Source organism: Sceloporus occidentalis, unplaced genomic scaffold (assembly GCF_023333645.1).
Source record: "Sceloporus occidentalis isolate IW3139 unplaced genomic scaffold, rSceOcc1.0.p SCAF_12, whole genome shotgun sequence".
Lineage (NCBI taxonomy): Eukaryota > Metazoa > Chordata > Lepidosauria > Squamata > Phrynosomatidae > Sceloporus > Sceloporus occidentalis.
Window position 1 is genome coordinate 22,125,094 of NW_028316992.1, and position 27,982 is coordinate 22,153,075.

Here is a 27,982-nt window from a genome sequence, read left to right on the forward strand (position 1 = left end):
ATGCCTCTTTGGAGGTCTAGCCACACCTTCCCTCACAGTATATTCTCTTCCTTTCCTTTTTCTTCTCAGTTTTCTCACTACTATCCCCCAAACAGCATTCTTTGGCCCCTGAATATGTTCAATCCTCAATGAGCAGTTTCTGTGCATTCTGTATCCCAAATAGAAAGAAAATTCTCCACCTTAGAAATTATTGTCCTAATGATTTTATATACTTCTTTAAACCTCAAGGATATGCTGACCCTTCCAATACTTTATGTACCGTTACTTTTTTGGAAATGGGATATGCAGTGCTAATTATGTGCGATGTTTTCAGTTTTCTCATCAAACATGTGTAATGCACTTACACATATATAATCCCTCACTAGGGAGTTCCAGGGTCTGGGATCAGCTACTGAGAAAAGCTTATGCATCCCCAACATGTGTACTTCCAATGCTAGAGGGATTGAAAGGTCCCCAGCCTACTTTTAACATTGCAAATTGGAACATTAAACATATAACATAGTTGGAGTGGAGAATATACCAGATGTCCTGACTTTACTCTTGTATGGGTCCAAATAAAATGTGCTGAAGAGTAAAAATGAACTGAAATCCACTGGACTCACTTTATCATTTTATTTTCAGTGGTCTACATTGATCACAGAGATGTGCATTATAAGGTTTTCAATATACTTATACTTTCCCTTCACTCAGAAGAGGAGACACTATCCTTATCTAGGGGATTATTGCTTCTTAAGTCTTGGGATAGCGAATATTCTCTGCATCTGGCCTTCATGATCACATCTGAGAGAGATCAGAGAGTTCTGACCTTTTAGGTGAAAGGTTGCTGCTGCAGTATACTGTACAGGCTGTTGAAACAGAATCAAAACTTAGTACTTGTAAAGTAAAGTGAGTGGATATCTGGCACTCATATCTCTAGAAATCTGAGAACTTTTAACTGTTTTTTTAAAGAACCTGCCTACTTGTCTGACTTTAACTACGAGATGGTTCTTTGTAGCTCAAACCGTTCAATTTTGAGAGATACAGTTCTTAGAAGTTTGTAAAATACCTTGAGTTTTCAATTTGTACATGATTACTTGTCAAAAGTAAAGGTCACTACCCAAGTTAACACTTTTACCACAGATGGCAATGCTTTACTCCTCACAAAAGATAGACATTTATCTCATGTAAAGAGCTTGGAATACAATTTTGCTATAACAATTATTTAATCTGCACCCCGCCCACCTCCCCAGTTCCCTGTATCTAAAGGATGTAGGAAGCTGGAGTTTGTGATTAAAAATAAAATGCAGCTATAAAAAACCAACCAAATAGCAATATCAATGTGATTGCATTACGAACACCAATTGACCGTGTAGTGTCTGACTATGCTATAAATCCTGTAGTTTTACCTTAGCCAATGACAGTACAAGTGTACATCCCCCATGACACCCCAAGGTGCCATTTTGTGCTCCCCAGAACCCCCCAACACAAAATAAGTTGCCAAAAGCAACTGCTGATGGTCCTAGGAAGCAATGATGACAAATTTTGATGACAAACTATGACTATGGTATATGAGACTTTACCTTGGAAAATAAAGGAGAGTTTTAAATGTATAGTAGAAAATAAAGGGGCAGGAGAAGAGGGTCCTAGGACCACCCTAAAATTGATCTGTCTCTGAAAATCTATTCAGCAGGAGGAGTTTTAAATCATTTTTAAATCATTTATAGTCATTTATTACATGTGTCATACCTTCTCACATCTGCAGGGATTAAGAGAGAATGACACTGAGAGACACTCAATGCTTTTTCTCTTCTCTTTTTGGCTCTTGTTTTGGTTTTGGCGTTTTGCATCAGGTAATTTCTGGACATGTTAAGAAAATAGAAGCAGCTACTGCAAAGCCTACCACATTCTTTGTCTCTTTCCGCAGTCGATCTCATGAAATAATTGAAATTTACTTCCAACCTTCACATAAAAAAATAAGTTGAAATAGAAGTTTGCACATTCAAAGTGCCTGTGCAATAGGGAAGACAAATAATGACAATGGAGTCAACAATACACTTCCCTTCATTTCCTGCATAGGCAACTCTACTACTCTGTGGTACTGGATAACTGGCAGCATTTGTTCTTGCAGCTTCTGTCTACATTAATGAGTGCGATTCACTGATTAATTCCGGTCAATCAGTAAAAAGTTGTGTTTGAGAATTACTAGTATCAATATGATTCATTTGAATTTATTTAAATATGAAATAAAATGTCAGCCTCAGAGAAAATAAAATGCATATAATTTCAGACAAATAATTTATTATTTATAATGAAGTATTATGTACAATCATGATTAAATAAATAGTATGGCTCTCAGCCACTTTTATGTAGCCCCTAGTCTCAATACGGTTGTCCACCTTGGCCTAAGAAGTGGAAACTGTGAGATATGTCCCCTTTATGATAATAGGGCTAGACTTTATACCATATTACTGGGCTGTAATGTAAGTCTTACTGTTTTTCTATGGAGGGAGTTTCCTTGTTCACCATTGACCCCATTCTGCTTGGCATATATCCAGGCTAGCATTATGGGTCCATAGATGTCAAAGTATCCTTGTCTAAAATGGCCCTCTCCAAATTAAATTGATATTTTCACAGCAAAGTTTGTACGTAGTTGCCCTTGGCTTTCTAGCCCTGAGCGGAGGGGGTGGTGGTAACTGTTCTCATAAGCAGTATTATAATATGAGCAGTGTAATATGGTTACACAATATCAAAGCTCCACTTAAATCACAAATTATGATTTTTATGATTTTTCAGTTCTTTTCATAGAAAATAATAGAGTGACTGCTAACTGCCAGCATTGAACTGATTGTATGTGGCTCTTGACAGGTGTGAATAAATGAGCTACAACTTAATGTAATAGAAAATTGTATGTAGATGTGAGCAGTCCGGGTTTAAAGGCTTTTTAACTACATTTTAGAGAACAATGTTCCACCATGTCCAGTGTTGGCTTGTTGGAGTTTACCTAAAACATTTGTGGCAGTTTTCTAAATAAATGACTCCTGACAAGGAATATAAGTTGTTCAGGTGCATCTTAAATACAAAGGCGGGAAATGGTGAGAACACAATGGCTGTGCTTACATACCAAAGACTTCAGTAGCTGTCTTGCTACTGTCACTTCCTAACCTTTAGAACTTCTGTCTCAGCTTCCAGGGACCAGTGGATATTGCCTAGGACAGTGCTTCTCTGCTGTTTTTATTTCCTATCTGTCACACTGTCAATGAACCTGGGCCCCACAGTAACAGAAACAAAAATCTCATTTTTAAAAGAACAGTTTTTATATGATCACAGGCAGCAGCATCATCATTTAAAATATATTTTATAAATTACTGTAAATTTCAACAACATGAAAATTGCAATAGTGTTGAATAGTATTCAAGTAAAAACATAATTTCATTAATTGTAAAAATGTGTAATAATGCAGTTTGTGATTTATAATTGCTTTTTACACATTATGTTATGTTGAACTTAAATTTTACTGCTACAGTAACTGCAAAACACAATTACTACAATATAAGTTAAATTTCATCCATTTTTTTTGGAGGGGGAACTGTATTTTTATTGCTATGACTGCATAACCAGTGTCACACCAAGATTAATACAATGTCCCACCAGTGGTACAGGTATCATTGTCTGAGAAGCACTGGCATAGGGCAGTGTCTCTAAAGGCAGGCAAACAGTAAATCAGATGGTAGCAGAACTGCATAAGGATGCTTTGAGTTTCACAAAAAGCCTGAAGAATTAAAACACTAGTTTAAAGCAAAAACATTGTTTTTGTTATAATTCACCAGTTAATTTGCAACTCTTAGAAGAATAAAAATGTTCTTAAAATCTGTTTGGTTGTATATAGTGTGTTGATTTGCCATTGTTTTCTTTAAAGATTCATTATCAGACTGGAAAGATACAAAATTAAAATTAAAAAATACATTATTTTCCATATTTGCTTACAGATTCTTCCTTTCCATTCATTAATAAGGGGCTTCCCTTCAGATCTTTTTTCTGATCTTGATCATAGAGCGTGTGGTGCAAGGTCACTCTGTATCTCTTACCTGTGGTATGCTCTACTTCAAAGCTACCTCATGTTGTGTACAGTTAAAGGAGAAAGAAGCCTGTGTACTAAATCTGATACAAGGTGCCTTGATAACCTTTTGTTTATTACAGCACAGGTAAAGCACAGTGATATTTGTTTATTACAGCACAGGTAAAACACAATAGCCCTTGTCAAGCAGCCAGACCCCATAATTTGTTGCAATTGATACTTCACTTGATAGCCCTATGCTGGTATAGGAAATAACACAGCCAGTATTTTAAACTCATAGCACTGACTATGCAATAAAGATTGTATATGCTTGCATTGGAATCAGAAAATTAACAAGAAATTTTTACCAGGAAGACCACTCCCTTCCCATTGCATCTCATATGGCAACAGACAACATCTAGTTTCAGATGAGTACATTCTGGTGGGATGTACTGGAGCTCCACTTGTTTAAAACCCATCACCCTTTTTTGCCTTTACTTCTGGCAAATTTGATGTTCACAATGAATGACATTAAGCTAGCTCTCATTCCCAGATTTGAAAAGAAGATAATACTTGTATTCCTTTACTAGCTGTTATCCAGGAAGACACCATTAATCCAGTAGCTATTCATTAGGAATCAGTGATCAATAAGACTCCATTTACCAAAGACTGCTTGTTTAATTAAAATCACCCCAACATTGTTTCTGTGGCTGGGATGTCCTAATGATGCATATGACAGTGTTCTGATTTTTGTTTTATTATTTATATGTATAGGCTGTTGGCCACTCCAGTGATATATTTTAAAATAAAAAATCCAGTTAATAAAAGTATGGCACAGACAGTTATTCCATTCATAATGGTGATCATTCATTATCTCTTACCCTAGAATTGGGGAAAGGAGTCAGAAGTTGAAAATATCTAGCCCAGGCTGTAGAAGAGGAGGGATTCAGGGAGGTGATATTTGGCTGTGGGAAAGGTAAAGGATAGAACGTGGAGAGTGAATATGTTATAGCCTCAGTATGCTTGTAGGAGCAGTTACCGCTGCATAGGAGAATAGGATGAGCAGTTGGAAGGGGGAAGTTTGAGAAATTTTATTGAAAAAAATGTGTATTTCTTTCCTTCTACAAGGCAGAGTTAATACATTCTGTTTTCCCCTGTGTGTATTAAAAAGAGTAAATTGCCTTTTTCATGTGTCACAGGGTTCCCAGTTATGTGGAAAGCCTGCACACATTCAGGAGGCTTCCCATTTACAGATGAACCACCAATATTTGTGGGGAAGGCCAGCACACATGGCCCAGCTCTCTTTCCACAGTATCTTAATCACAGAAAGAAAATCATGTTCAAATAGGGTACTGAAGTCTGCCAAAATGCTTGAGGCCAGAAGTATTTTGGATTTTGGAGTTTTTTTGGAATATTTGCACATGCATATCTTGGAGATAGGACCCAAGTCTAAACATTAAATTCATTTACGTTTCCTATACACTTTATACACATAGCCTGAAGGTAATTTTATACAAAATATTTTTATTAATCTGATGCATGAAACAGAAGTTTATGTACTTTAAACCATCGGAAAGCAAAAGTGTCACTATCCGAGCCACTCATTTGAACAAGTTTTGGATTTTGGAATATTTCAAATTTTGGAATTCCAGATAAGAAAGACACAAACCTATATTACATCAGATTCTGCTTGTTCTAAGATTGTGCCACATACGACGTGTCAGTAGAAACAGGCCCATAGCTAGACCTTTAGGGGCCTGTGGCATAAAGTAGGGCTCGGTAGGGCAGAGTGTTTGCACACTTCCAAGTCGTACCCTGCGCCATGGACACCATCTTGGCGCACTGCTGTTTGGGGCACCCTTTGGCTGGGGGCCCCAGGGCAGTGCCCTGGTTGCCCCAAACTAGCTACAGGCCTGAGCACAAATTCCCCAAGAAGAGCTCAGTCAGATGAACTTTGAACCTCTTAGGTTGTTTTGAACTTTGATAATCTAATTAGATGGTGTGGGTTTTTTAACTACAGATTTTTAATAATAAAAATATCTTAGAAGGATTTATTTGGGAGGAATTGTTTTAGTGTCACATGAAGCTAAAAAGAATGTGGAAATAGAAGCCAAGGGATATCTTTTCAAAGATTATATGAAAGTTACCATATAAACTGTAGGATCTTTGAGTTGGGAAGCTTGGTCAGACAAGTAGAAGAATTCCTTCTGGTTTCCTCTCTGGAGTCTTAAAAGCCATGCTTTAGGGCAAGAGTGGGCAAACTGTATCCCTGTACCTTTCCAAGGCTATTTTTATAACCTTGCCCTCTGTAAGATGCCCATATTGGTCCTTTTTCTGACTGAAAAGGGATGTGGTGTGAATTGCCACGAGTGGCCATATCTCTTTTACATAGATTACAAATTGTTTAACATTTTTAAAATGCCAAGCTTTTTTCTCCTGCATTTTAATAGTTTGGGCAGCCCCCAAAGGCCCTTCCTGACCCAATATTTGCCATATATTTTATGGGTGTGTTTGGTTAGCTGTTTCTGGCATGCAGTTAATTTACAGAACATGGACCTCTCCCCCCCCCCAAAAAAAAAAAAAAGAGTGACAAAAGAGAAAAGCGGTTCTACATATATGGAGAATGTAGTTTAGTATTCTGCCCTATAGGATAACATCCAAAATGATACTACAGTGGAAGCATTAGAAGCTACTGAAATATCAAGGTGAATCAACAGGATAACAATCCCCCTGTTTTTTACCCCAACAAAAGTCATGGTAGGTGGCAGGAGTGGCAAAGACAGTTTCAGTGCTAAAGCTGGGCCTTAAGACTAATTGAAATGCATCCAGAAGTTCAGTCTAATCCAAGACTTTTTGGACCTGACTGGGCACCACTTGCTTGAGCACCTTACTCAGGAAAGGAACATACACAGATTATTAAACCAAGAATTTCTGTAGAGAAGAAACCTGGAATGCCATAATTCTAGGGAAGGTATTTCAAATTGCAAAGGAATATACAAAGCTGCAAGTATATCGAAAGTTTATTTTACTCCAGGTGATCACTCATATTGAAACTTGTGGCTGAAACTAGTTTGAAACTGAGAATCATTCTACTAATTCTGCCTTGTTATTAGTGGCAGCAAAAATTTCTACAATTTTTCTGGTTTGGCATGTGTTCTGAGTGTCAGATATTGCAGCCAGAGCAGATTTGAAGCAGTTCCGTCTATCTCCATTTGTAGTACATTGTGACTTAATATGTTGTCCCTATTTAATTGTCTAAGGCTAAATATAATGATACATGGATGTAGTGTCCTGCAAATGAATTTCAGCATATAGGCCTCTGCTTAAAATGTTGATTTGTAGCTGTTTTATTGTTTACAATTTCTGCAGGATAATATGCAAAAGCTTATTATAATATGTTTAAATATTCACTGTTTGAGATTATTGGAATTTGAATAATGTTTGGAATTTAAATAATGTAACATTTTAAAACTCACATGTTTTATATTCTCACTGGTGAAGGTCTTTAATTCAAGAAAATATGAGAAACAATGAAATGTTTTGTAGTATGCCTTTTTGTGCCAGGTCTCAAAATACCCCATAGAATCTGACTATACTGACTCATGTTGGCTGGGAGCATATCCGTCTCACATCTTGTATGCTAAAATTAATACATTGTCCAAGGAAGTGGACTGTGCCTCTGTATGGCAAGCCATTCTTTAATTCACATTTCCCTGTCTATTGAAAACATAACAATAACAATCTTCATTCCCTGATAGTGTGTTCATTACGCAAGTTGGCCCTTATAGATTGTTACCAGCTCTATAATAAATAGAACAAGTACAATTAAGGTGACCTTGTATCTTGGATTAAACTCCATATTGGAAGACAAACCTTGAGCTACAACTGGATGGGTTAACATTTGACATTTTCTGTCAGTATTGTATTTTCACCTGATGTCCTTTAAATTCTATTGATTATTAATTTTAGGATGGCAATGCAGTTCTGTTTTGTTTCCCCATAAGTTCTTACTTTCTCATTTCTATGTGAATTTTGAGGAATATAAACTTGCAGTTCACTCTTAAATTCACATGTACGTGTGTCTGTCTGTCTTTTCTGTTAAAAATGGTGAATGAACATAATGTAGCTATAAATCCTAAAACTGATGACCATCATCAGAAAAGCTGCCTGTAGCTGCCATTAGAAGCTGCCGAGCTAATGATGGGCTGGGCAGATAATCATAGGAAAGTTAATTGTAAGGTTTGATATGGCATCTTGTCAGCAGAGATAAGTTGTCACGTTTTCCACTTGAGCTGAAACTAAATGATTGTAAAATAAGTTATGAGTGTCCTTGGGCCTGTCTGCCAGAATGATGGCTAAGAATATATTCCTGGTCCATCAGTCTCAAGAAGCCTGTTTGATATTTATGCGAACTGAATGTTATTTTATTCCCCCTCTAGTCATGCTTGCCAGCTTCCCGAGTGAAAAGTGAAACTGCTTCTTTGACTCATACTTCAAGTATTGAAGCTCAGATACTGCACAGATTGTTGTTGCTATTATTACTACTGTTATATATTTTTGAGCATTGAACATTAATGCCTGATTGGGAAGAACTAATGGCTGACACCGAATGTACAGGATGGCAGCAGCCCATCCCCGCTCAGTGAAACACATCTTATGAGTTCTGGTGCTTCTGTCAAAGCTGGTTAGGTTGTAGAGTAATGAGGCACTTGTTTCTTTTTAATTTGATATGCCTTTTATATTTAATAGTAGCAGCAGTGGTCATCTGTTCTCACATTCAGTAATTGATGCCAAATAAAATGTGTTATTTGTATTCAGTCAGGAATATAAAATTGCATGCAGTGGGTCGAAGCTAGAACTCATTTACAGTTTTGAAGAGGCCCTTTTCAGTTTGAAGAGTAAATACCTTGTCAAGAGAGCAGAGTAGTCAGAAATGGGAAACCAGTGCATGTAAGCCTGGTATACTTTAGCGGCCTATATTTTAAAGCAGAGAAATGCAAAGTATCCTGTATTCATAGAATACTGGAAACTAGAATATAGAGTGTTAATAGAGAAACAATGAAGGCTTAGTTCTGCATCCCAGATTCCCATTTCTTTTTCCAGATGAGGAGGGAAGCACATACCTCCGGCTCTCCTCGCTTTAGAGCTCCCTGACCCAGGAACAGCACGCTATTATGTGAAAAGCATTGTACATCATAAAGACTTACGGCAGCAAGTTCATTTTTCAGGTCAGCCCTACACTTGAGAAGTTGGTGCTGTAGGATATAAGGACTGATTTGGCTTAAACACATTCCTTTACATGAACCTGCAGTTGTTGAGGAATTAAACGATGTAAGACAAAGGTACTGTATATCAAAAGGAGAAAATAACAAGAGCCTGGCTATATGAGAGCATTCTGTTCCATTTTAATACAAGAAGGGGGTTCTCTGTTCAGAAGAAGCATATAATAATGCTGTTTTCTACATCATTTCAATTCACTTAAGGTACAGTTAATTGGAATGATATAGAAAACAGCATTATTGAATACTCTTACTGAACACGGTACCCTTTCAGGTATTAAAAAGCAGTGCAGGTCAAAATTATGATTGCAAAGCACCTTTAGTAGAAGGAATATGCTTTATGAAAGGAGGCCTGTGTCTTACTTTATTATTTAAAGAACTGGTTTGTTGAGGTAAGGTCTTCCATTGCCATGTTTCTGGTAGACTGTGCATACAATTGGCTTGCGTTGGAAACAAAGAGTTTGTTGGGGGAGTCTTTTCAAGAGGTATCAAGTAATGTCTGCAGGTAAAGTGTCTACTTTTAAGCAACTCATCTATATAAATATGGAGTGTAACACATTCATTCTCCACATAAAGAAAAACCAGTAAATTTATACTTAAAATAGTATACTAGTATGGTGAAAATTCTCAGGCATTTAGATCAGACTGTGCTAAAAAAAATTGATTTTTATATCCCACCTTTCTCTCAACATAGGGCCCAAAGTGGTATTGAGCCGCCTTGAGTCCCTGTACTGGGAGGAAGGCAGGATATAAATAAATATAATAATAATAATAATAATAATAATAATAATAATGGGTCTAAAACTGAACCCTTTTATGAAAAGAGTGGAAGCTCTCATGACTTTATTTAATTCTCCTGTTACATAATGGAAACCTAGCTACAGGTAGCTGTAATGAAACAAGAGAAGGAACCAAGGGTACACAGGTCATACTGCTTAGAGAAGCAAAGGAATGAAGAGTGTTCATTGAAGAGAGGCCATATTTTAATAGTAGAACTTTCCATGTAGGAGTCCCCAGGTTCAATTCAGGATATCCAGAAGTAGATCTGTATACACTAACATGTCCCCACTGATATTCTGCCACAAGCAGAACTCAACTTTAGGCAAGCATTCAGGGAACCTTCACAGAGAAATTGATCACTCTCTCCCAAAAGAGATATAACCACTTTTAGCCTATGAAGATAGAAATATAGATGAGCATAGAAATATATGAGCATTGGAGTGGTAAAAGTGTTTGTGGGCTGTTCTCTTTAGATTATTGCAAGGCTAATAGAAACTTTTGGGCATGAGGCAAAACAAAACAGCTATGTAAAGTATGTTTTGGGCGTAGGAATTTGAGAACAGTACTAGAAGATGGTGTAGAGCTCCCAGATATGGTCAATATGCTTTTGAGCTGTAGCATTTTCACGCTTGGGGTGGCAAATTCACAAAATGGAATACTCCTTCATACTAAAGAATCCTGCAACATAGAAAACCAGGTGCCAGGTAAAGAGCTCAGGTCCTAACCTAGCCTTCTTCTTGACCTCCCACTTTTCTGTGTCCCACCTTTCTCCCAACATAGGGCCCAAAGTGGTATTTATTTATTATACATTATGACTGCAAAAAAGAATTTGAGTGTGACTGATCCCAACAAGTTATGAAAACATTTTTTTTCACATTTGCCTGCTACACCAGCAACATGGGGCATAAAAAAGGGAGGCAAGGCATCCAAATTAAGCTTAACCTCAGGTTGAATGCATGCGTGGTTTATGTCTGTGGGGCTGCTTTAGTTTATAGTCTGAATGTCAAAGGGGCAGCCCCCAACCTGCCAATTCGATTCAGTACCTTGGCTAGTTTCTTTAAAGTTCATTTTAAAATTGCAGAGCAAGTTCACCACCCCACTGGCATGGGAGGCACCAGTTGCCATTGGCACCAAAAAGTTTTACTTGGAAGCCATAGTGTCCTGATTTTGGTTCATTCTACATGGAATAAATTTTTAGGAGCAATAGGTGTTTCTACTTAAATCTTTGTTTCCTTCCAGTCGAAAGTGAAATCATCAGCATCAACCTGGGCAACAGCAGGTAAATTTCCTGCTATGTTTAGAGACAGTCTTCCCTTGTTCATCTACCGCCTTCAACTGAGTAGCAGTTGCTCTCTGTTGAGCTGGGGGGACATTTTGAACATGTGCAGCTACTGCACTTTTTTGGTAGTCCTTCAGCCAGAAAATGATGAATGACAGGTAAAGAAAGGAGGATGAAAGCAAGCACAGCACTCCAGTTGCAACAGTTTTTGTTTCCCACTTACTGCTTGAGGTCTAAACATCTGGGGATCATGGGTGAGGTAGGGCAGAGGTGAGGGTCATTGTTCTCTTGCCCATAATCGGGCCATCTCTAGTTCTGCAAAGAAGCTGAAGCAGATGAAATAGAATGGAGTTAGTATGGTCTAACACGAAATGGACAAACCATTGGTCCAGCCTGTTTTTGTCATCCCCCCCCCTCGGCAGCCCCCCTGTTCCTCCCTTTTATTTAATCTGATGGAAATCACCCCAGATGCTCTGAAGCATAGTAGCTTCACCTATTTTACACCTCTTGACCTTCCTGACACCTCCCCAAACTTGGAGACAGTGGCCAAGAATCAGGAAAAAAAAGAAAGAAACCAAACAGGTTGATGTGGCCTGCAGAGGTGCAGGTGTAAAACACTCTTGGAACGAACATGCCCCTGTTTTAACAATGGCAGTACTCTGCTGTCTTGATATAATGTTGTCAGGGTGCCAACCTTGTATTGTTTAGGTATTCATGCCAGTGGGCAGGGAGGGGACCTAGGAGGCAACCATGAAGGAGTCAGTGAATGGAGAATGAGATGATGACTGGCTGATATGTTGTGAACAGCAGTAAAACGAATGACAAATAAAATGAGAGACAGGTTCACACAACAGCTTCCGTACTGTCAACCAGCATACTGGAGTGATTTTAGTGTTGGATTAGTACTCTGGAAGACCAGGGTTCATATCCTTGTTCAGGCATGGAAACTCAATGGGTGGCCTTGAGCAAGTCATACTCTCAACTTAGAGGAAGGCAGTGACAAATCTTGCCAAGAAAACCATGTGTTAGGTTTTGTTTAGAGTCACCATAACTTTGAAATAACCTGAAGGAATACAACAACAGCAATAACATGTAATAGTTATCAGTTTTGAGAAGTGTTGAAGACTCCCTTCAGATTCACTGAATGCTGCCATCTCTCCGTGCATATTTATTTATTTTAGTTGTGTTTATTCAAATTGTGTTTAAATAATATAACTTAATTAAATATGCTTGAATACTGTAATTTTGTGTGTGCTTTTCTATGTGCATTTTTACATAAAATGGTGGGCCTCCTTGAGTCACAGTTTGGAAGAACGATGAGATGAGGAAGGAAGGAAAGAAGGAAGGAAGGAAGGAAGAAATTGATTGGTAGATTGTAATAAAATAAATTAGAGAAACATATATTAAAGTACAGTATTTATTTCTTGTATCTGAAGATGTCAGAGCAGGTCACAATCAGTAGCACAGCTTGAAATAGTATTAAAACAATTCACAGCACCTCAATTATGCACCCAGTTTTAATTTTTTGCATTGATAGTCCATTTTTTATTATTGCTTTATATATATTTTTAAAATTGGACTAAAATAAGCAATAGACACTCAGATGCTTCGGTAAAGAATTGTGATCTAACTTGACAGCGAAATGAAGCCATTGTCAGCACCAAATGGGACTCCAAGGGGAGAACATTCCATTATTAGGATTCTTTAACCAGAACAACTCTCTCCCACTGCTCCATATGGTTTAAGGATCGCAGGATTTAAAGGAGGTCCACCACAACCACATCCTCAGTACAGGGTATCTATATGAGAAGCTAGAAATGCATGAAGTACTGTGGTGAAGTTACCCCTTCCTAAGAATGAACATAGCTCATGAACCAGTCAAGCCTAAACAAAAGTCAACCCTTCTTATCCACGAATTCATTATCCATAGATTCAAACATCCACTGCTTGAACATTTTAAAACATATATAAATTCCAAAAAGCAAACCTTGATTTTGCCATTTTATATAAAGGGCACCATTTTACTCTGCCATAGTATTGAGCATCCACTGATTTTGGTATGGGGGCAGGGTGGGGGCTGAAACCAAACCCCAGTGTATACCAAGTGCCCATTGTATAGGCCATTTGAGTGGCAAAGATGAATTCAAGAGTCCTCCCACGCTGTGCACCTGCTCCTTCAGGAGAATGCAAAAACATCCAAAATGGGTCACTTTCCCAGTTCCTAGATATGAGAACCGCCTCTTCACAGAGCTTTCATTTGGCTGGGACTGACCTTCTGTTTGTTGCCTCTCATACCACCCATTATTACATCATCCAAACCCTAATCCTGTACCTACAGAGACTCATCTGACTGATGGTAATGGGAAATAAATAGATCAGGGTGTCACTAGTATACCAAGTCCCATGCTCCCACTGACATGTTGATGTTAAATGTCATGGGGGACAAAATATAATCCTGTAGCACTGAACAGCATAAACTAGACAGCTGAACATTCCCATTGCCACTCTGTTTAACCAGCAACTACACAGCAAGAAAGGGACCCAGTGTATCACCATACATCCTACTCCTACCTCATAGAGGCAATCCAATAATATATTATGATAGATTATAGCAAAAGCTATGTAGAGATCCAAGAGGATCAACAGGATAGTATCTATTTATATTTTCCTGACCAAGGCCATCAGATAGGCTGACTGGATTCTCCTAGTTCTGCCTCCATGTGTAATGACAATCAAGAAAGCTCCTGCAAGGCCCAGGCAGACTGGGTAGGAGAAAATATAGTTTTTCAGATCTCTTGGACGCAAGTAACCAACCGATGTAGATTGTTGTTGAATCAGGACTGGAGACAACAAAGTAGAGACTTTCAGGTTTCTGAACGTAATCATTGAGAATTTCTGGATGAAGAATTAAGATACATTTGAACAATTTTTAATTGAATGCATTGTCTTATACAGCACTGCTTGCTTGATGATTTTTATTTAAAAAGCTAAATATACATTTCCTCATGTTTTGCCCCCTGTTTACAGATACTGGCTTGGGAGATTCTGTGTGCTCCAGCCCAAGTATATCTAGTACCACAAGTCCAAAGCTGGACCCTCCTCCTTCTCCTCATGCAAACCGAAAAAAACATCGCAGGAAGAAAAGCACAAGCAATTTTAAGGCTGATGGTATCTCAGGCACTGCAGAAGGTATTTGTTTTTCTTTTTGTGTTCGATAAAAAAAAATAGTGTTGACATATCCCTGACTATTCGTGGTTATTTTTAAGTGGAATTGAGGTTCAGTTTTTATTGAGTGTTTACTATGTTTTGTTGTTTGTGTGCTGTTATGGCCTGGGACAAGATCAACAATCTTCTCCACCCATTTTTCAGAGTCACACCCAACTTTTAAATGTAGTGGATTGCTTTCATCTTTGCAATCAGTGTTTAAGTATCATGGTTTTATTCCAAAGAATATATATAGTTCTGTATGTATGCCTGTGATTCGTTTTACACATATTACTACTGACATTCTATAAATTACTCAACAATTTGTAAATAGTGGATGGGAACAGATCTTTATACGTGAAATATACAAAAATTAAGCACTGTTTTGTTTGGCTTGAGTGTGCAGTTACTAATACACAGAGTTTTGCTTCTAGTGAGGTAACTCATGATGAGTGAACATTTACAGTTCCATTTTGATCATTGGAGACTATGGCTGCATCTGCACTGCAGAAATAATCCAGTTTTGATACTATTTTCACTCAGTGCTATGGAATTCTGGGAATTATCAGGGGGAGGCACCAGAGCTCTCTGACAGAGAAGGCCAAATGTCTCACAGAACTAAAATCCCAGAATTCCATAGCATTGAGCCATGGCAGTGAAAATGTTGTCAGAGTGGAATTATACAGTGCAGATGCAATCGTAGTCTCCACTAAAGGGTCTGACAGAAGAATTGTTGCTGTTGCATTCTAGCAGGGTTTATGTTTCAAACTTCTCTCAAACCAAAATCATTATATTTATGATATAAAGTGAAACATACATAAACATATAAATACAAAAAAACACACACAAACATGGGGGGGAATGGTAAATTTATTCCTTCTTTCTTTCAAAAACAAAATTAGCAAAGACTAACTTTCCTATTCTATACATAGTTGCTATAGCCAATTTGTCACTTAACATTCATCCTATTATAATAATATAGTGTATTGTGATATACAGTATAATAATTGCATAAGTAATAATGAGTAAAATATCGGAAAGCCATTGTGATGTAGTGATTTGTGCATTGTACTACAACTCTGGAGACCAGAGTTTGGTTCCTTGCTCAGCCATGGAAACCCACTAGGTGACTACATTCTCTCAGAGAAGGGCAATGGCAAATTGCTTCTGAGCAAATCTTGTCAAGAAAACCCTGTAATAGGGTCGCTTTAGGGCTGCCATAAGTCAGCCCACAGTAACAACAATGGCTACAGCAATTTTTTTTTTGGGGGGGGGGTTGCAAAAACGCACTTAATACTTGATCATCCCAGAGACCTACCAATAATGTATGTGATTGTATTATTATCCATTCAAAATATAAGGCAACAGGTTTTTTTTGTTTGTATACTTTAAATTTTAACTATGCATAAAAGCAGCAGATAAGTGAAGTAAATAAGGCAACATAGGCCCCATACAGACAGGCCAAAATATAGCTGCTTCAAGTCACTTTGGAGGTATGCTGTTTAAGTGATGCATGTGTCCTAAGAGTCCGGAAGCCACAACAAAGCCACGATCCATTCCTAAGAACTAGAGTGCAGCTTTGGTGCAGCTTCCGGACTCTTAGGATGCATGCATCATTGAAACAGCATACCTCCAAAGTGACCCGAAGCAGCTTTATTTTGGTCTGTCTGTATAGGGCCATAGTACTCAAGCAATGGAAGCTTAACCACACGCAAAACACAACACCAGTACTGTGAAAAGACAGAATATTTTCAAAAATAATAATTATAGCCATACCTAATAAGACAGAAGCAGTACTACAGTTCTGTCAATAAAAGTCCCCATCCTTCTTTTCCTAGCAGTTTGAAGTCTTGCAGTTTCAGGACAATAGTGGATGAGATGCTGTTTATTATGGTTGCCTTCATTTCCTATGCTTAGGGGACTCAAAGAATGGCCATTCATACAGTAGACTTTGAATGCTTATGCTGAGGATGAGGGACCTGCCATATGAAAAGGAATATTCTTGGGATGTTGGGCTGTGAAGGGCTTTAATGGCCAATTCAAAAGCCATTGCAGTTCGGCCTGAAAGCTGCACAATTGACACAACACCAGATCTTTTCCTCGGAAGTCTGCTAAAGAGAGAGGACAGAACAAACTGAGGAAACAGTCATTGCAGCAAGCAAATGTTTAACATTTTCTTCATAGACATAACCAATCTGGCAAGAACACACTGACATTAGTCACTTCAGATCACCCTTGTATCAGTACTCCCTAGTTTCTTTTCTTCTCCAGAAGAAATGTCCATTTTGTTTATAATTCTCTTGCCTTATTCTGTATCTCCTAATCAATCTTACAACGAAGCAACTAAAAATTCAGCACTTAATGTTACTGTCACTAGATGCTGAGCAGTGTGTGGTTTACTTTTGTATAACTGAAATAAAAGAACGTTCAGGATTCCATGATCCCGCTGCTTACTGCTGCCTGTTTTTCTAGAGGGGTTTCCCTCATGTGCAGCTTATGTGGCTTTTTGACCCTATTGTGTAACTTAGATCAATATCCATCAGTTAGAGAATCCATATGTATAATGCATAAGGGAACTCTTCTGGACATGCAGCTAGCCCAGGATTGCATTCCACATATTTTTCATAAGACAGTCACCCTTTTCTTATGTCAGTTAATGTTCTACCATCAGCTTAGTATTCACATGCCTCAAATAACCTGATCTCATACATTCTCTTTTCTTCTCCCCCTCTTCTTCAAAGACTATTTTACTTGAAGAGGTTTTTTTTAAAAGGTCCAGGAAATAGTAGTAAGAAAACATTTATTCCACATGGCAAATTAAATTAAATTTTTAAAAATGGATGCTGAAGTATCCGGATGACTTCAAAACATTGGGTTAAACATACCCCAAAGCATTATTTTGTCGCTGTAGTAGTTTATGGTACTTTGGCTTGAAACCTGTGCTCCACTTCTCCTTTATAATGTTCATCTTTTTTTTAAAGTAATTTAAAGTTGTAGCATAGAGAAAATTTTCTGAGATGGGATAGTTACATGCATGATGAGCTGGCATGAGTACTCAACATGTCATGGTAGGTTGATACAATCATCACCTGAACAGTTTGAGAGAAGGAAGTTGTAATTTGGTGAAACAGGGTAGTTAGAACTGTAAGTAATCTTTGTGTTAAATTGATTGTTCATCCATACAATAACATAGATGTGAGCTTCAGAGCTAAAACATGATATAAGCATCTCATGTAGACATAGAAAGCAGACTATGAGGTTCCCAAGGTTGCATTTTGTCCTTCACTCAAACAAGAGTTTTCAGGGTCCTTCCACACACCAAATAGGTGCCGCTGGCAGGGATTACTGGTAGGACAGTGGTGGAGCAATAGAGAAGTACATGCATGTGCTTCAAGACAAGGGGGAATGCCAATGTAGTAGTAGTAATAATAATAATAATAATAATAATAATAATAATAATAAAGATTTATTTCTAGCCCACTCAATCACGAAGAGTCCGGGCGGGTTACAACAGTAAAATACATCAAGTTACAATAAAGTTAAAAAACCAAACCCTAGACCTACCCCCCCATTCCCAGTACTAAAACAGAATTAAACAGTAATAGTATAAAAACATTAAACATTAAAGGCATTAAAAACATTAAACAAAAAATAGGCAGAAGGATAGGCAGGGAAGAGCAGACAGATGAGGGGCAAATATCTCTATATCTGGGGAGGGTAACTAAGTTGGAAAGGCCTGCCAGAAGAGGTCCGTCTTGAGTGCTTTCTTAAAAGCTGTCAGAGTGGGAATGTGACAGATCTCCTCCAGCAGGTCGTTCCATAGTTCCATAATGTAGAGTTAGCAGCCTTTTTATAGAAAGCTGGTAGTGATTTCTTATATTAAAATATATGTTATGTTACCTTTTAAAAAAACAAATGTGCTGAAGGATTAAAATGGCAGTCCTTTGCAAGAACACTTTCAAAGTATAGATTTTCAGAATTAGCTTTTATTTTGCTTTGTTTTTCCTGGCATTTTCATATCTCTTCCTGACTGTAAAAACCCCGTGTACCAGCATTTCCTCTTGATACATTTTATTGTGTGTCCGCTTGTTTTATTGGTTAGAACAGGTGGACTATTGAAACATATCATACTAAACCATAACTAGATTTGAAGAGGTCACAAACCTTTTGCTTAGGTCACAAACCTTTTGCTTAACCACCCCAATACCTTATATTTTCTCAACAAAACCATGGTCAGTTATATAGCTGAAGCTGTGGTCTATTAGTGCCAGGGATAGCCCTACTGTTAGGCTGAGTGAGGTGGCTGCCTCGGACAGCAGATGCTAGAGGTGAGACGTAGGAGTAAGGTATTGGAAGATAGAGTTGTGTATGCCACAATTTCCCCCTAGACCTAGCCTGCTACTTTCAAGTATAATGCAGGATGCTGTGCCATGGCCCACTTTAAAATAAGATTCAGCTGCTAATTCAGACAGCTTCTCTATATAAAATGGAAGGGAGGGAATGACCTTGTCTTTTGTGTCCGGTAACAGAATGTTTTGGGCCAGACTGATTTAGTGCCCATACTAAGGAAGAAAAAAGTATGATTCACCTCTCTGAAGGCTGCCACCTATTCAGTGTGTACTCTGCCCCCCCCACCCCCATTTAAGCTGCAGTTCCATTGACGTTCAGCTACTTTGTCCACTGTTTTAGAGGTGACATACAGAGCTGAACTATGATTTCAAAAGCAGGAGGGCAGAAATTAATAAAAATCTAAACTGAATTCCCAGAGATTCACTTTTAAGCAAGGCACAAAGGTCACTGGTTGGGAAACCCTCAGTGTCAGTTGTCGCAGCCTATCTGACATAAAAGGATAGCTGTTGAAAGGCCGTTATGTTGATACTGAGGAGTCGAAGACAAGGGAGGAGAAACTCATCTATTGTTTTAACCCACTTCATTGCAGACTAAATAAGTTGAAAGCTTTCTTCTGCTCTTTCAGTTCTTGTTAACTTCAGGGTCAGGAGAGGCTGCAAGTTACGCCTTCCCAGTTGGAAGGAAGAGTGTCATGGTAGCCAACAGAAAAACTGATTCTTGGAAGGACAAGCACTGTGATGAAGTGATTTATACTGCACACACTTGCATAAGTGGAAATCTTAAAGCAGAAGGCTATAAAAAACTAAGTTCTTTGTGTCTGTTGAAAATCAATAAGTGTGTTGAAGTGTTAGTATTATATTAGTATTAGGTGTTTTGGCAGTTTTGTAGTACAGTAAGAAAACATAACATTTGCAAACACTTGAGTGATGATTTCCTTTAAGTTGTTCCAAAGTGTCAGTGAAGGATATTGCTAAGGGTTCCTGGTTGTGGTGTGAGTTATTGGGTGCAAATGCTTTGTAAATGCAGTGGTTTTGTTTGCACCTGCACAAGGCCAAGAGCGCTATCAAGCTTCCCACCCACCACTCACACACCTCCTTTGAATTCTCATTAGTTGCTGCCAGAGAATGGCTCTAAATAAGTGGTTTGAGTATTAGTACATGAGTTACTTTCTGTGGAAATGCCAGGTAGGTATAGTACTAATCACAGTCACAGCCATTTTGTAATAACTGGCGTTGTGCAAATCTTGTAGTGGTTTTATCTCAGTAGTAGTCTGAATGCAAGCTGCCCATACAACATTACAGTGTTAGAGGTCAGTTGTACATAAGTATAACTGGTAGATCTACAGAACTCCTCAGTCTGATGGCCTCAGGTGCCAGAAGTGGTATCGGTGCTAGGTTGTTCCTGATGTTAGAGGCATGCTGAATTCCTCCCTCCAACTTCTGCAGTGTCAGAGCTGCTGCTTCCTACTGTGCACAGACTTCCTTTGTATTCATTTCATTGCCTTTTTAGGTGTATTCGAGCTTTAATTTGTAGAGGCAGTATTAGATGGAGTTCGTTCAAAATCTCATAGATTCTTCTCCCACATTTTTCTAAAGTTTTGCTTGCAAAGGGAGAGTTAAGACATTTACTTACAAAAAACCTTGCGTTGGAGTCATTCATTCTGACACAGGTAGCAAATTCTGAGCCATATGTTTTATATAGTTCTTCTGTTACTATTGTGTTATTGCAGTGTGCTGCATCTATTTATTATCTGGTAACTTACATGATTAGCTGGTAACTTAATCAAATATTTTCTATTCAATCAGTTCAAACATTGGATTTCATAAATTTCATGTAGGTACAGCACCTTTATTGTTGAGTACCAGGAAAGTAACACCAATATGCCTTGCCTTAATTAAAGAGCATATAGCAAAGCAGAAAGATTTTTCATGTATACTTTCTGCTTCTGCCTGAAACATTAGATACTTTACTGAGGGAAGATGTTGAAAAAAAATGAAAAATATGATTAAAAAATGATTTTAAAAAATGAACACCTCAGGACTGGAACATGGCTTTGGTGTGGCTTCTGGATTCTTAGGATGCATGCATCATTTAAACAGCATACTTCCAAAGTGACTCGAAGCAGCTTTATTTTGGCCTGACTGTATGGGCCCGTAGTATAACTTTTAAAAACTCTGTGTGCATGCACATGCCCTCAAGTCACCTGTTGACTTATGGAGACCCATCAATTTCATAGAGTTTTCTTAGGTAAGGAATACTCAGAGATAGTTTTGCCAGTTCCTTCCTCTGAAATATAGCCCACAGCAGAAGGTATTCATTGATGGTCTCCCATCCAAGTACCAGGGCTGACCCTGCTTAGCTTCCAAGATCAAACAGCATCTGGTTCCTTTAGGGTATTTAGGCCCTCTTTTAAAAGTGTATTATTGTTTATTTTGTATTTTTAATAATTTAGTCTTCTACAATATCACTGTATTATTAGACTCTAGTTATGGCCAAGATCTTGTGTTAGGAGAAACCCTCCCCCCCCCCTCTAAAAAAATGAATTGCTTTTGAAGCCAGGCAGCCCACACTCTATGCCAAGGAATTTTGAAAGCACTGGCGATCAGGCCGGTGTGTGATGACCTGTCCAGTTCTTTCTTGGTAGCATAAGGTACCAAGAGGGAACAGCAGGGACCCCTGTGGGGTTATGTCAGCCTCCTGTTGCATCCTGCCCCACTGGTGTGAGAGAGCTGGAAGTTTCATCAGTCATCACTGCACTCTCTAGCACATCAGAATTTCCTCTGTTGTGGGGAGCTGCATAGCTTCAAAGGTAGGATAGGGAGGCGCTTCCAGTCATTGAAATGGTACAATGACTATAAATGAGAATTTGTGTAATTAGGATGTCACAACAACCTCATAATTTCTGAGCAAGCTGCTAGTCAAGGTATTTTTTAAAGGGGCTGCATGTCAGCATCTTTCAGAAACAATCTCTTCTACATTGAAGTGGGCAAAGTACAGCCCTCCAGATGTTGCTGGACTATAATTTAACCCTGGTGGCGCAGTGGTTAAATGTCTGTACTGCAGCCATTCACTCAAAACCACAAGGTTGCGAGTTCAAGACCAGAAAAAAGGCCCAAGCTCGACTCAGGCTTGCATCCTTCCGAGGTCGCTGAAATGAGTACCCAGACTGTTGGGGGCAAATTAGCTTACTTGCTAATTAGCTTACTTGCTGTTCACCACTATGATCTTTGGAATAGCGGTATATAAATAAAACAAATTAAAATTAATTATTATAATTCTCATGAGCCCTAGCCAGCATAGTGTAGAGTGCTGGGATTTGCTGTCCAACAACATCTGGAGGTCCATACTGTGCCCACCCCTATTCTACAGTCTATATCTCCTTTCATGTTTTGGGACATTTGGCTAGCAAGCTTTTATATTTGTGCTATTTGTGTTAGTACTCTGTATGTCAGTTATTTTACATTTCCTATTAGAGGGCTTGGCTCACTTATAAGAAACGTGCTAAATACCAGCTTGCATATGAAAGAAATAAAATAAGAAAAAAAAACTTCAACAACTATTCAGTTTCCTAATTCCCTGTCCCTTCCCAAAGTTGTTGTTGTTTTGTAAGTAGAAAATTGGCCTTTTGCCCATGAGGTAATAGGTTTTCATATTATAGCAAGACTTATCAGATGATTAATTTAATGGCAAAGACTCAATTGATAAAAATAGTGAGTGCAGTTTAATTCTGTTTAATTTTTAAGAAAGAAAGCAAATGAAATGGAGTTTCTCTTAAGCTGATTTAAGCTGATTTCTGTTTTTTCTTAAACGTGCCTTTATAGTTGCCACACAGTGATGTGATCATTATCTGTCACCTCGTCGCCTTGCTGCCTCAATATGTAGTTTAAAAAAAATAAAGGAACCAGAGAAGCTTGTGAAGTATGACTTCCTATCCCAAGACTCATTGCCTGTGATTCGTACCGCTTGACAGTAATGATCTTATTACAGTACTCTGGACCTTGAAGAGATTTCATGAGGAGAGTGAAAGGACGTGCCTCCATGTAATCAAGTGGCGCTGAATATTCCACGCGTTTTTGATCACATACTGATTGGGCACAGTTTTAGCCCATCTTCTAGTCAATTATGCATGGCCCCTTGTGCTCTTGTGATAGTCAGAAACATTGATAGCGGTTGTCTGGGTTTTGGCAGCCAGCCAACGATTTGAAGTGCCTTACGCATAGTCATTCCAGGATAAGTGCTTTTTAGTTGGAATTGATTACCTTTCTTTAGGTTTTGCTTAATAGCAAAACTGCATTGGAGAGGGCTTCAGGTGAAAAATGGACATATTAGCCATTTAGCGTATCTGAACTCCTAGTCAATTTTTTTAGCCTTCCCTTGTTTCTACCTAATTTATATTTAATAGTGTAATGTTTAATAATATTTAAGATATTTCTTTTCGGTTGCTGCCAAACATGCAGCATTAGAACATTAGGGTATCAGTTTTAGGTTTAACAAAGTAGCCCATTACAAGTTTCAAGGTACTAAAGGATTTGCTTGTATCTTCTGTGGTGGCCCTTTAATTTCCTAATCCTATAATAATAGGATTGGAAATTGTTACTTTAGAATTGGTCCAATAGTCGCATTGTGGAATTTTGTTCATATAAATGCGCTGTCCTTGGTACTGGCCACAATCTATTAATCAGGGCAGATGCCTCATTAAGAACCCAGGTTTTGTCTTTCTAAAATAATTTAGTAGTGGAGTAATAAAAGCCCAACAAGTAAAATTTAAAAGAAATGATTCTCAGAGGAAATCTGTACTTTTATCCATCCAGTATCAATAATAATAATAATAATAATAATAATAATAATTTATAGCCCGCCCAATCACAAGGAATCTGGGCAGGTTACAGCAATACATAGCAGTATAAGATGTGTGGGGCAACTGACTATCATAGGAGTGATCCATGGTTCTACTTAGTTTCCCATTTTAATTAGTGTGTGTATGTGTATGTTGTGCCTACATTTAATAACAGGTAGTAGTATATCTGCTGTGAGAATGTAATTTCATTGGTAATTATGATAGTCAGTTCTGTTTTTCAATTTACATGTGATCAGAGTGTAGTATCAGGTATTTTGAACCAGTGACTTAGGATGATAGATGGGTAAACTACAACTGAATCTTGACAAAAATTAAGGTTGTGATGTTAGGGATTCTAGGTGAGGCTGAAGAATTAAATATACTTTCCAGGAAGGTATGTTGCTTGAGATGTACATCTACCACTTATCCTATATACATAGATAATAGCATCAGTTGTGAATTTAGAACAAAAAAGTCCAATAGTCACTGTAACCCTTCTGGGAGAGCAAAGAAGTTGCCCTGGTCACTTGTGCTGTAGTTACTTCCAAGACTGAAGGTGGGGCTAATTTTTGAAGGCTCTCTGGAAACAGCAGTTGAGCCAAACATATGTCATGGTTGTATGGTTCTCTTCCTAAATCTGGAGTGGGAATCAATTGTCCTTCCAGATGTATTTGGACTTTTGTCCACACTTCTTTCCACAGCAACACTGGTGCCCTCCCCCTGAATTGTGAAGAATACTGGGATTTGTGATCCAACAATATCTGGAGGGCTGCAAGACTCCCACCAGCACCTCATATGATGCAATCCCACGATCTTCTTCAAGACAAACCAGCAGAGCAATACATCACTTGTTCCCCCAGTATTCTGTATTACAGAATTTTTTTACATATTCACTCTCATTTGCTTTTTCCAGAAAACTATTTTTCTATGGAGAGATACTGTATAGCCCTAAGAATGAAAATATTGCTTAGTCTCTTAGTTACTGACAGGTTGAACAAGAGAACTCCTTAGTAAATAGCTACTCAGTGAAATTAACAAATAGAAACAAAAAAAAAATCTGTTTTCTAATCTTAAATGTAAGCTCTTTGCTAGGTCTAATACACTTGCAGCTATGGGAGTGTTAACATGCAATGTTTACACATTCAAATTCTTTTCTTTATTTTACAGTGTCTAGCTTCCCTTGATTCATGCTTCTCACATTCCATGTCCCAATAATAATAATAATAATAATAATATGTTTTATTTATAAACCGCTATTCCACATAGATCATAGCGGTGTACAAGAAAATTATAAAACAGTAGAAGAAAAATCTACAATTAAGATATACTGTATCTTCAGGCTAGCCCCTGATGACATTGGGCCAGCCTGTTCTCTCCCTCAACGGCCGAAAGATGACAGTTATGGAGGGAGGGCACTCAGTCTTCAGGCTAGCCCCTGATGACGTTGGGCCAGCCTGTTCTCTCCCTCAACGGCCGAAAGATGACAGTTATGGAGGGAGGGCACTCAGTCTTCAGGCTAGCCCCTGATGACGCTGGGCCAGCCTGTTCTCTCCCTCAACGGCCGAAAGATGACAGTTATGGAGGGAGGGCACTCAGTCTTCAGGCTAGCCCCTGATGACGCTGGGCCAGCCTGTTCTCTCCCTCAACGGCCGAAAGATGACAGTTATGGAGGGAGGGCACTCAGTCTTCAGGCTAGCCCCTGATGACGCTGGGCCAGCCTGTTCTCTCCCTCAACGGCCGAAAGATGACAGTTATGGAGGGAGGGCACTCAGTCTTCAGGCTAGCCCCTGATGACGCTGGGCCAGCCTGTTCTCTCCCTCAACGGCCGAAAGATGACAGTTATGGAGGGAGAGCACTCAGTCTTCAGGCTAGCCCCTGATGACGCTGGGCCAGCCTGTTCTCTCCCTCAACGGCCGAAAGATGACAGTTATGGAGGGAGGGCACTCAGTCTTCAGGCTAGCCCCTGATGACGCTGGGCCAGCCTGTTCTCTCCCTCAACGGCCGAAAGATGACAGTTATGGAGGGAGGGCACTCAGTCTTCAGGCTAGCCCCTGATGACGCTGGGCCAGCCTGTTCTCTCCCTCAACGGCCGAAAGATGACAGTTATGGAGGGAGGGCACTCAGTCTTCAGGCTAGCCCCTGATGACGTTGTGTCTTGTGCAGCTTTGGATTTTCCTACCTGCATAGGATGGAGGAGTGCCTGTATTTTACGCAAGCATCATGTTTTGACTCATGTTTTTCTTTTGGAACCAAGTGTGCCCAGAGTTTCAGTCTTTCAATTAATACCACCCCATTTATTCTTAGACTATTTCCTGAGTAAAACACTGTATAATTATTTGACTCTAAATATCCCCTTTGGGTCACTCACCCCAAGTATTGCAAGGTTTATACTTTACAGTTCTTGTTTTATGTGGTTCACCTGATTTGTGCTTCTCACATTCCATGTTCCTATGATATGTGTTGTGCAGCTTCAGACTTTCCATTCACCTCTGAGCACATGAACAGCTGAACGTCCTTTTGGCTTGAGTCCAGTTGCATTATTAGCCATAGCACTCATAGTGGTCCTCTGCTGTACCCCAGTAGCTTGTAGAGTGCCATCAGACCTGGGAATTTCATTTTCTGGCACTATCTCTTATTTCCTTTTTTTAATTGTCTTATATGGTTTTTGTGGTAAAAGACGTTCAAAAATGATATATCAGTGCCTCCATCTGTGCAGTACTAACAAGCATTGTCTATGGTGCCACTGCCATTGTCTCTGAGAGCTTCTCCACCAGTGTCACCCTCAACTATATCTGCTGCCCAGTTCGTCACATTTAGTCTGGTTCGTTTTCTTGATTGCATTTGTAGCAAAAGACATCCTATTGGGAAATGGTTGAATGCTTAGTCATTTCTGGCATAATGGTGATGGGAAAAGTTGGATATAACATACATTTTAAAACACATATTGTAGGAAGCACTATTAACATTGGAAACATATGAAAGAAAAGTTTCTCTCTCCATAAATAAAGACACACAGTGTGCCCCTTCAGACTGCAGCTATACTTCACCATTGACTGTGGTAGCTAGGACTGAGATGCATCATAACACTTCAGCATCTAGGAGATTACAAATTGCCCGCTCCATCTTACATCAATCAGAACTCAAATTAACTTCAAAAGTGCAAATGTGGGACTTCAAGTAGTCCTGCTTTGACGTTCATTTATTAACAGCTATACTGCTATGAGAGCCAGTATGGTGTAGTGATTTGAGTGTTGGACAAGGAATGGAGAATAGGGTTCAAAATCTCCATTCTGCCATGGAAACCTACTGCATGACCTTAGATAAGTCAGACTCTTTCAGCCTCAGAGGAAGGCAAAGGCAAATCTCTGAACAAATCTTGCCAAGAAAACCTGGAAACAACTCAAAGGCACACAACAAATAATGTTCTGAAGCTATATGAGCATACAAAATATTAAAATAGTTTAATAAATGTTTTTGTAAATAGGGAAAATGTTGCAGTTTGGTGTTGTTGTTCAGTGTTCTAGGCCATCAGCCATACCTTCCCCCATAATCAAGTCTTCCCTACCTATCAACATTCTGTGGCAACTGGGCATCTTTAGTCTTTATTAATCCCATTTTGGAGTATTCCTTAAGGAAGTTTTTTTTTAAAAAAAATGAATACATCTTACAACTTTCCTTACTCCTGTTTCTGTTTCCTCAGTCTTGGTTGGCTGGCTACATAAGGATCCATGCTTATCTCTGAACTTTAACACTATACATCAACTACAAATTGAAGGTGCCTCACAGAGGACAGAGTGTGTGATGTCTCTAGAAGATTATCTTTTTAGTCCTCCTAGTGTGTACACACACACACACACAATCATGTTAGATACAAATGTGTCTCTCCATGGACAAAATGCTTTTTCCTGTCGGGGAAGGAAACCCCCAACAAAAGGAAGGGACAGGAACCTCAGTTTCAGTTCTTTATCCTTTCTTCTGCAGTCTCCTGAATCATCTCCCTTGCTTTTCCATAGCATCCTGTAGCTATTTGAATCAGCTCTCTGTAGTATTGCCTAGCAAGCTTCATAGGGAAGCAGGGATGTTGCTTATCCCTTCTTCTCTGTAGCAAAAGGAAGTCCATTGAGTACAAGTCTGGATGCCACTCACGAAATTAATTCATGAGTTTATACTGGAAGACCTTATCAACCTACTCTAGCATGACCTAGCCTTTTTCAGCTATT

At 38.8% G+C, this 27,982-nt stretch overlaps 1 protein-coding gene across 4 annotated transcripts in view; it reads left to right on the forward strand.

Annotated features, from left to right (window-relative positions):
- LOC149305370 (arf-GAP with GTPase, ANK repeat and PH domain-containing protein 1) overlaps nt 1-27,982 on the forward strand; it is a 385,626-nt gene that overhangs the window by 256,990 nt on the left and 100,654 nt on the right. For all 4 annotated transcript variants that reach the window (XM_089477938.1, XM_089477941.1, XM_089477940.1 and 1 more), the window contains one exon: nt 14,399-14,560. In XM_089477938.1, coding sequence (XP_089334064.1) covers nt 14,399-14,560 — 162 coding nt within the window. The remainder of the gene's footprint in view (nt 1-14,398; nt 14,561-27,982) is intronic.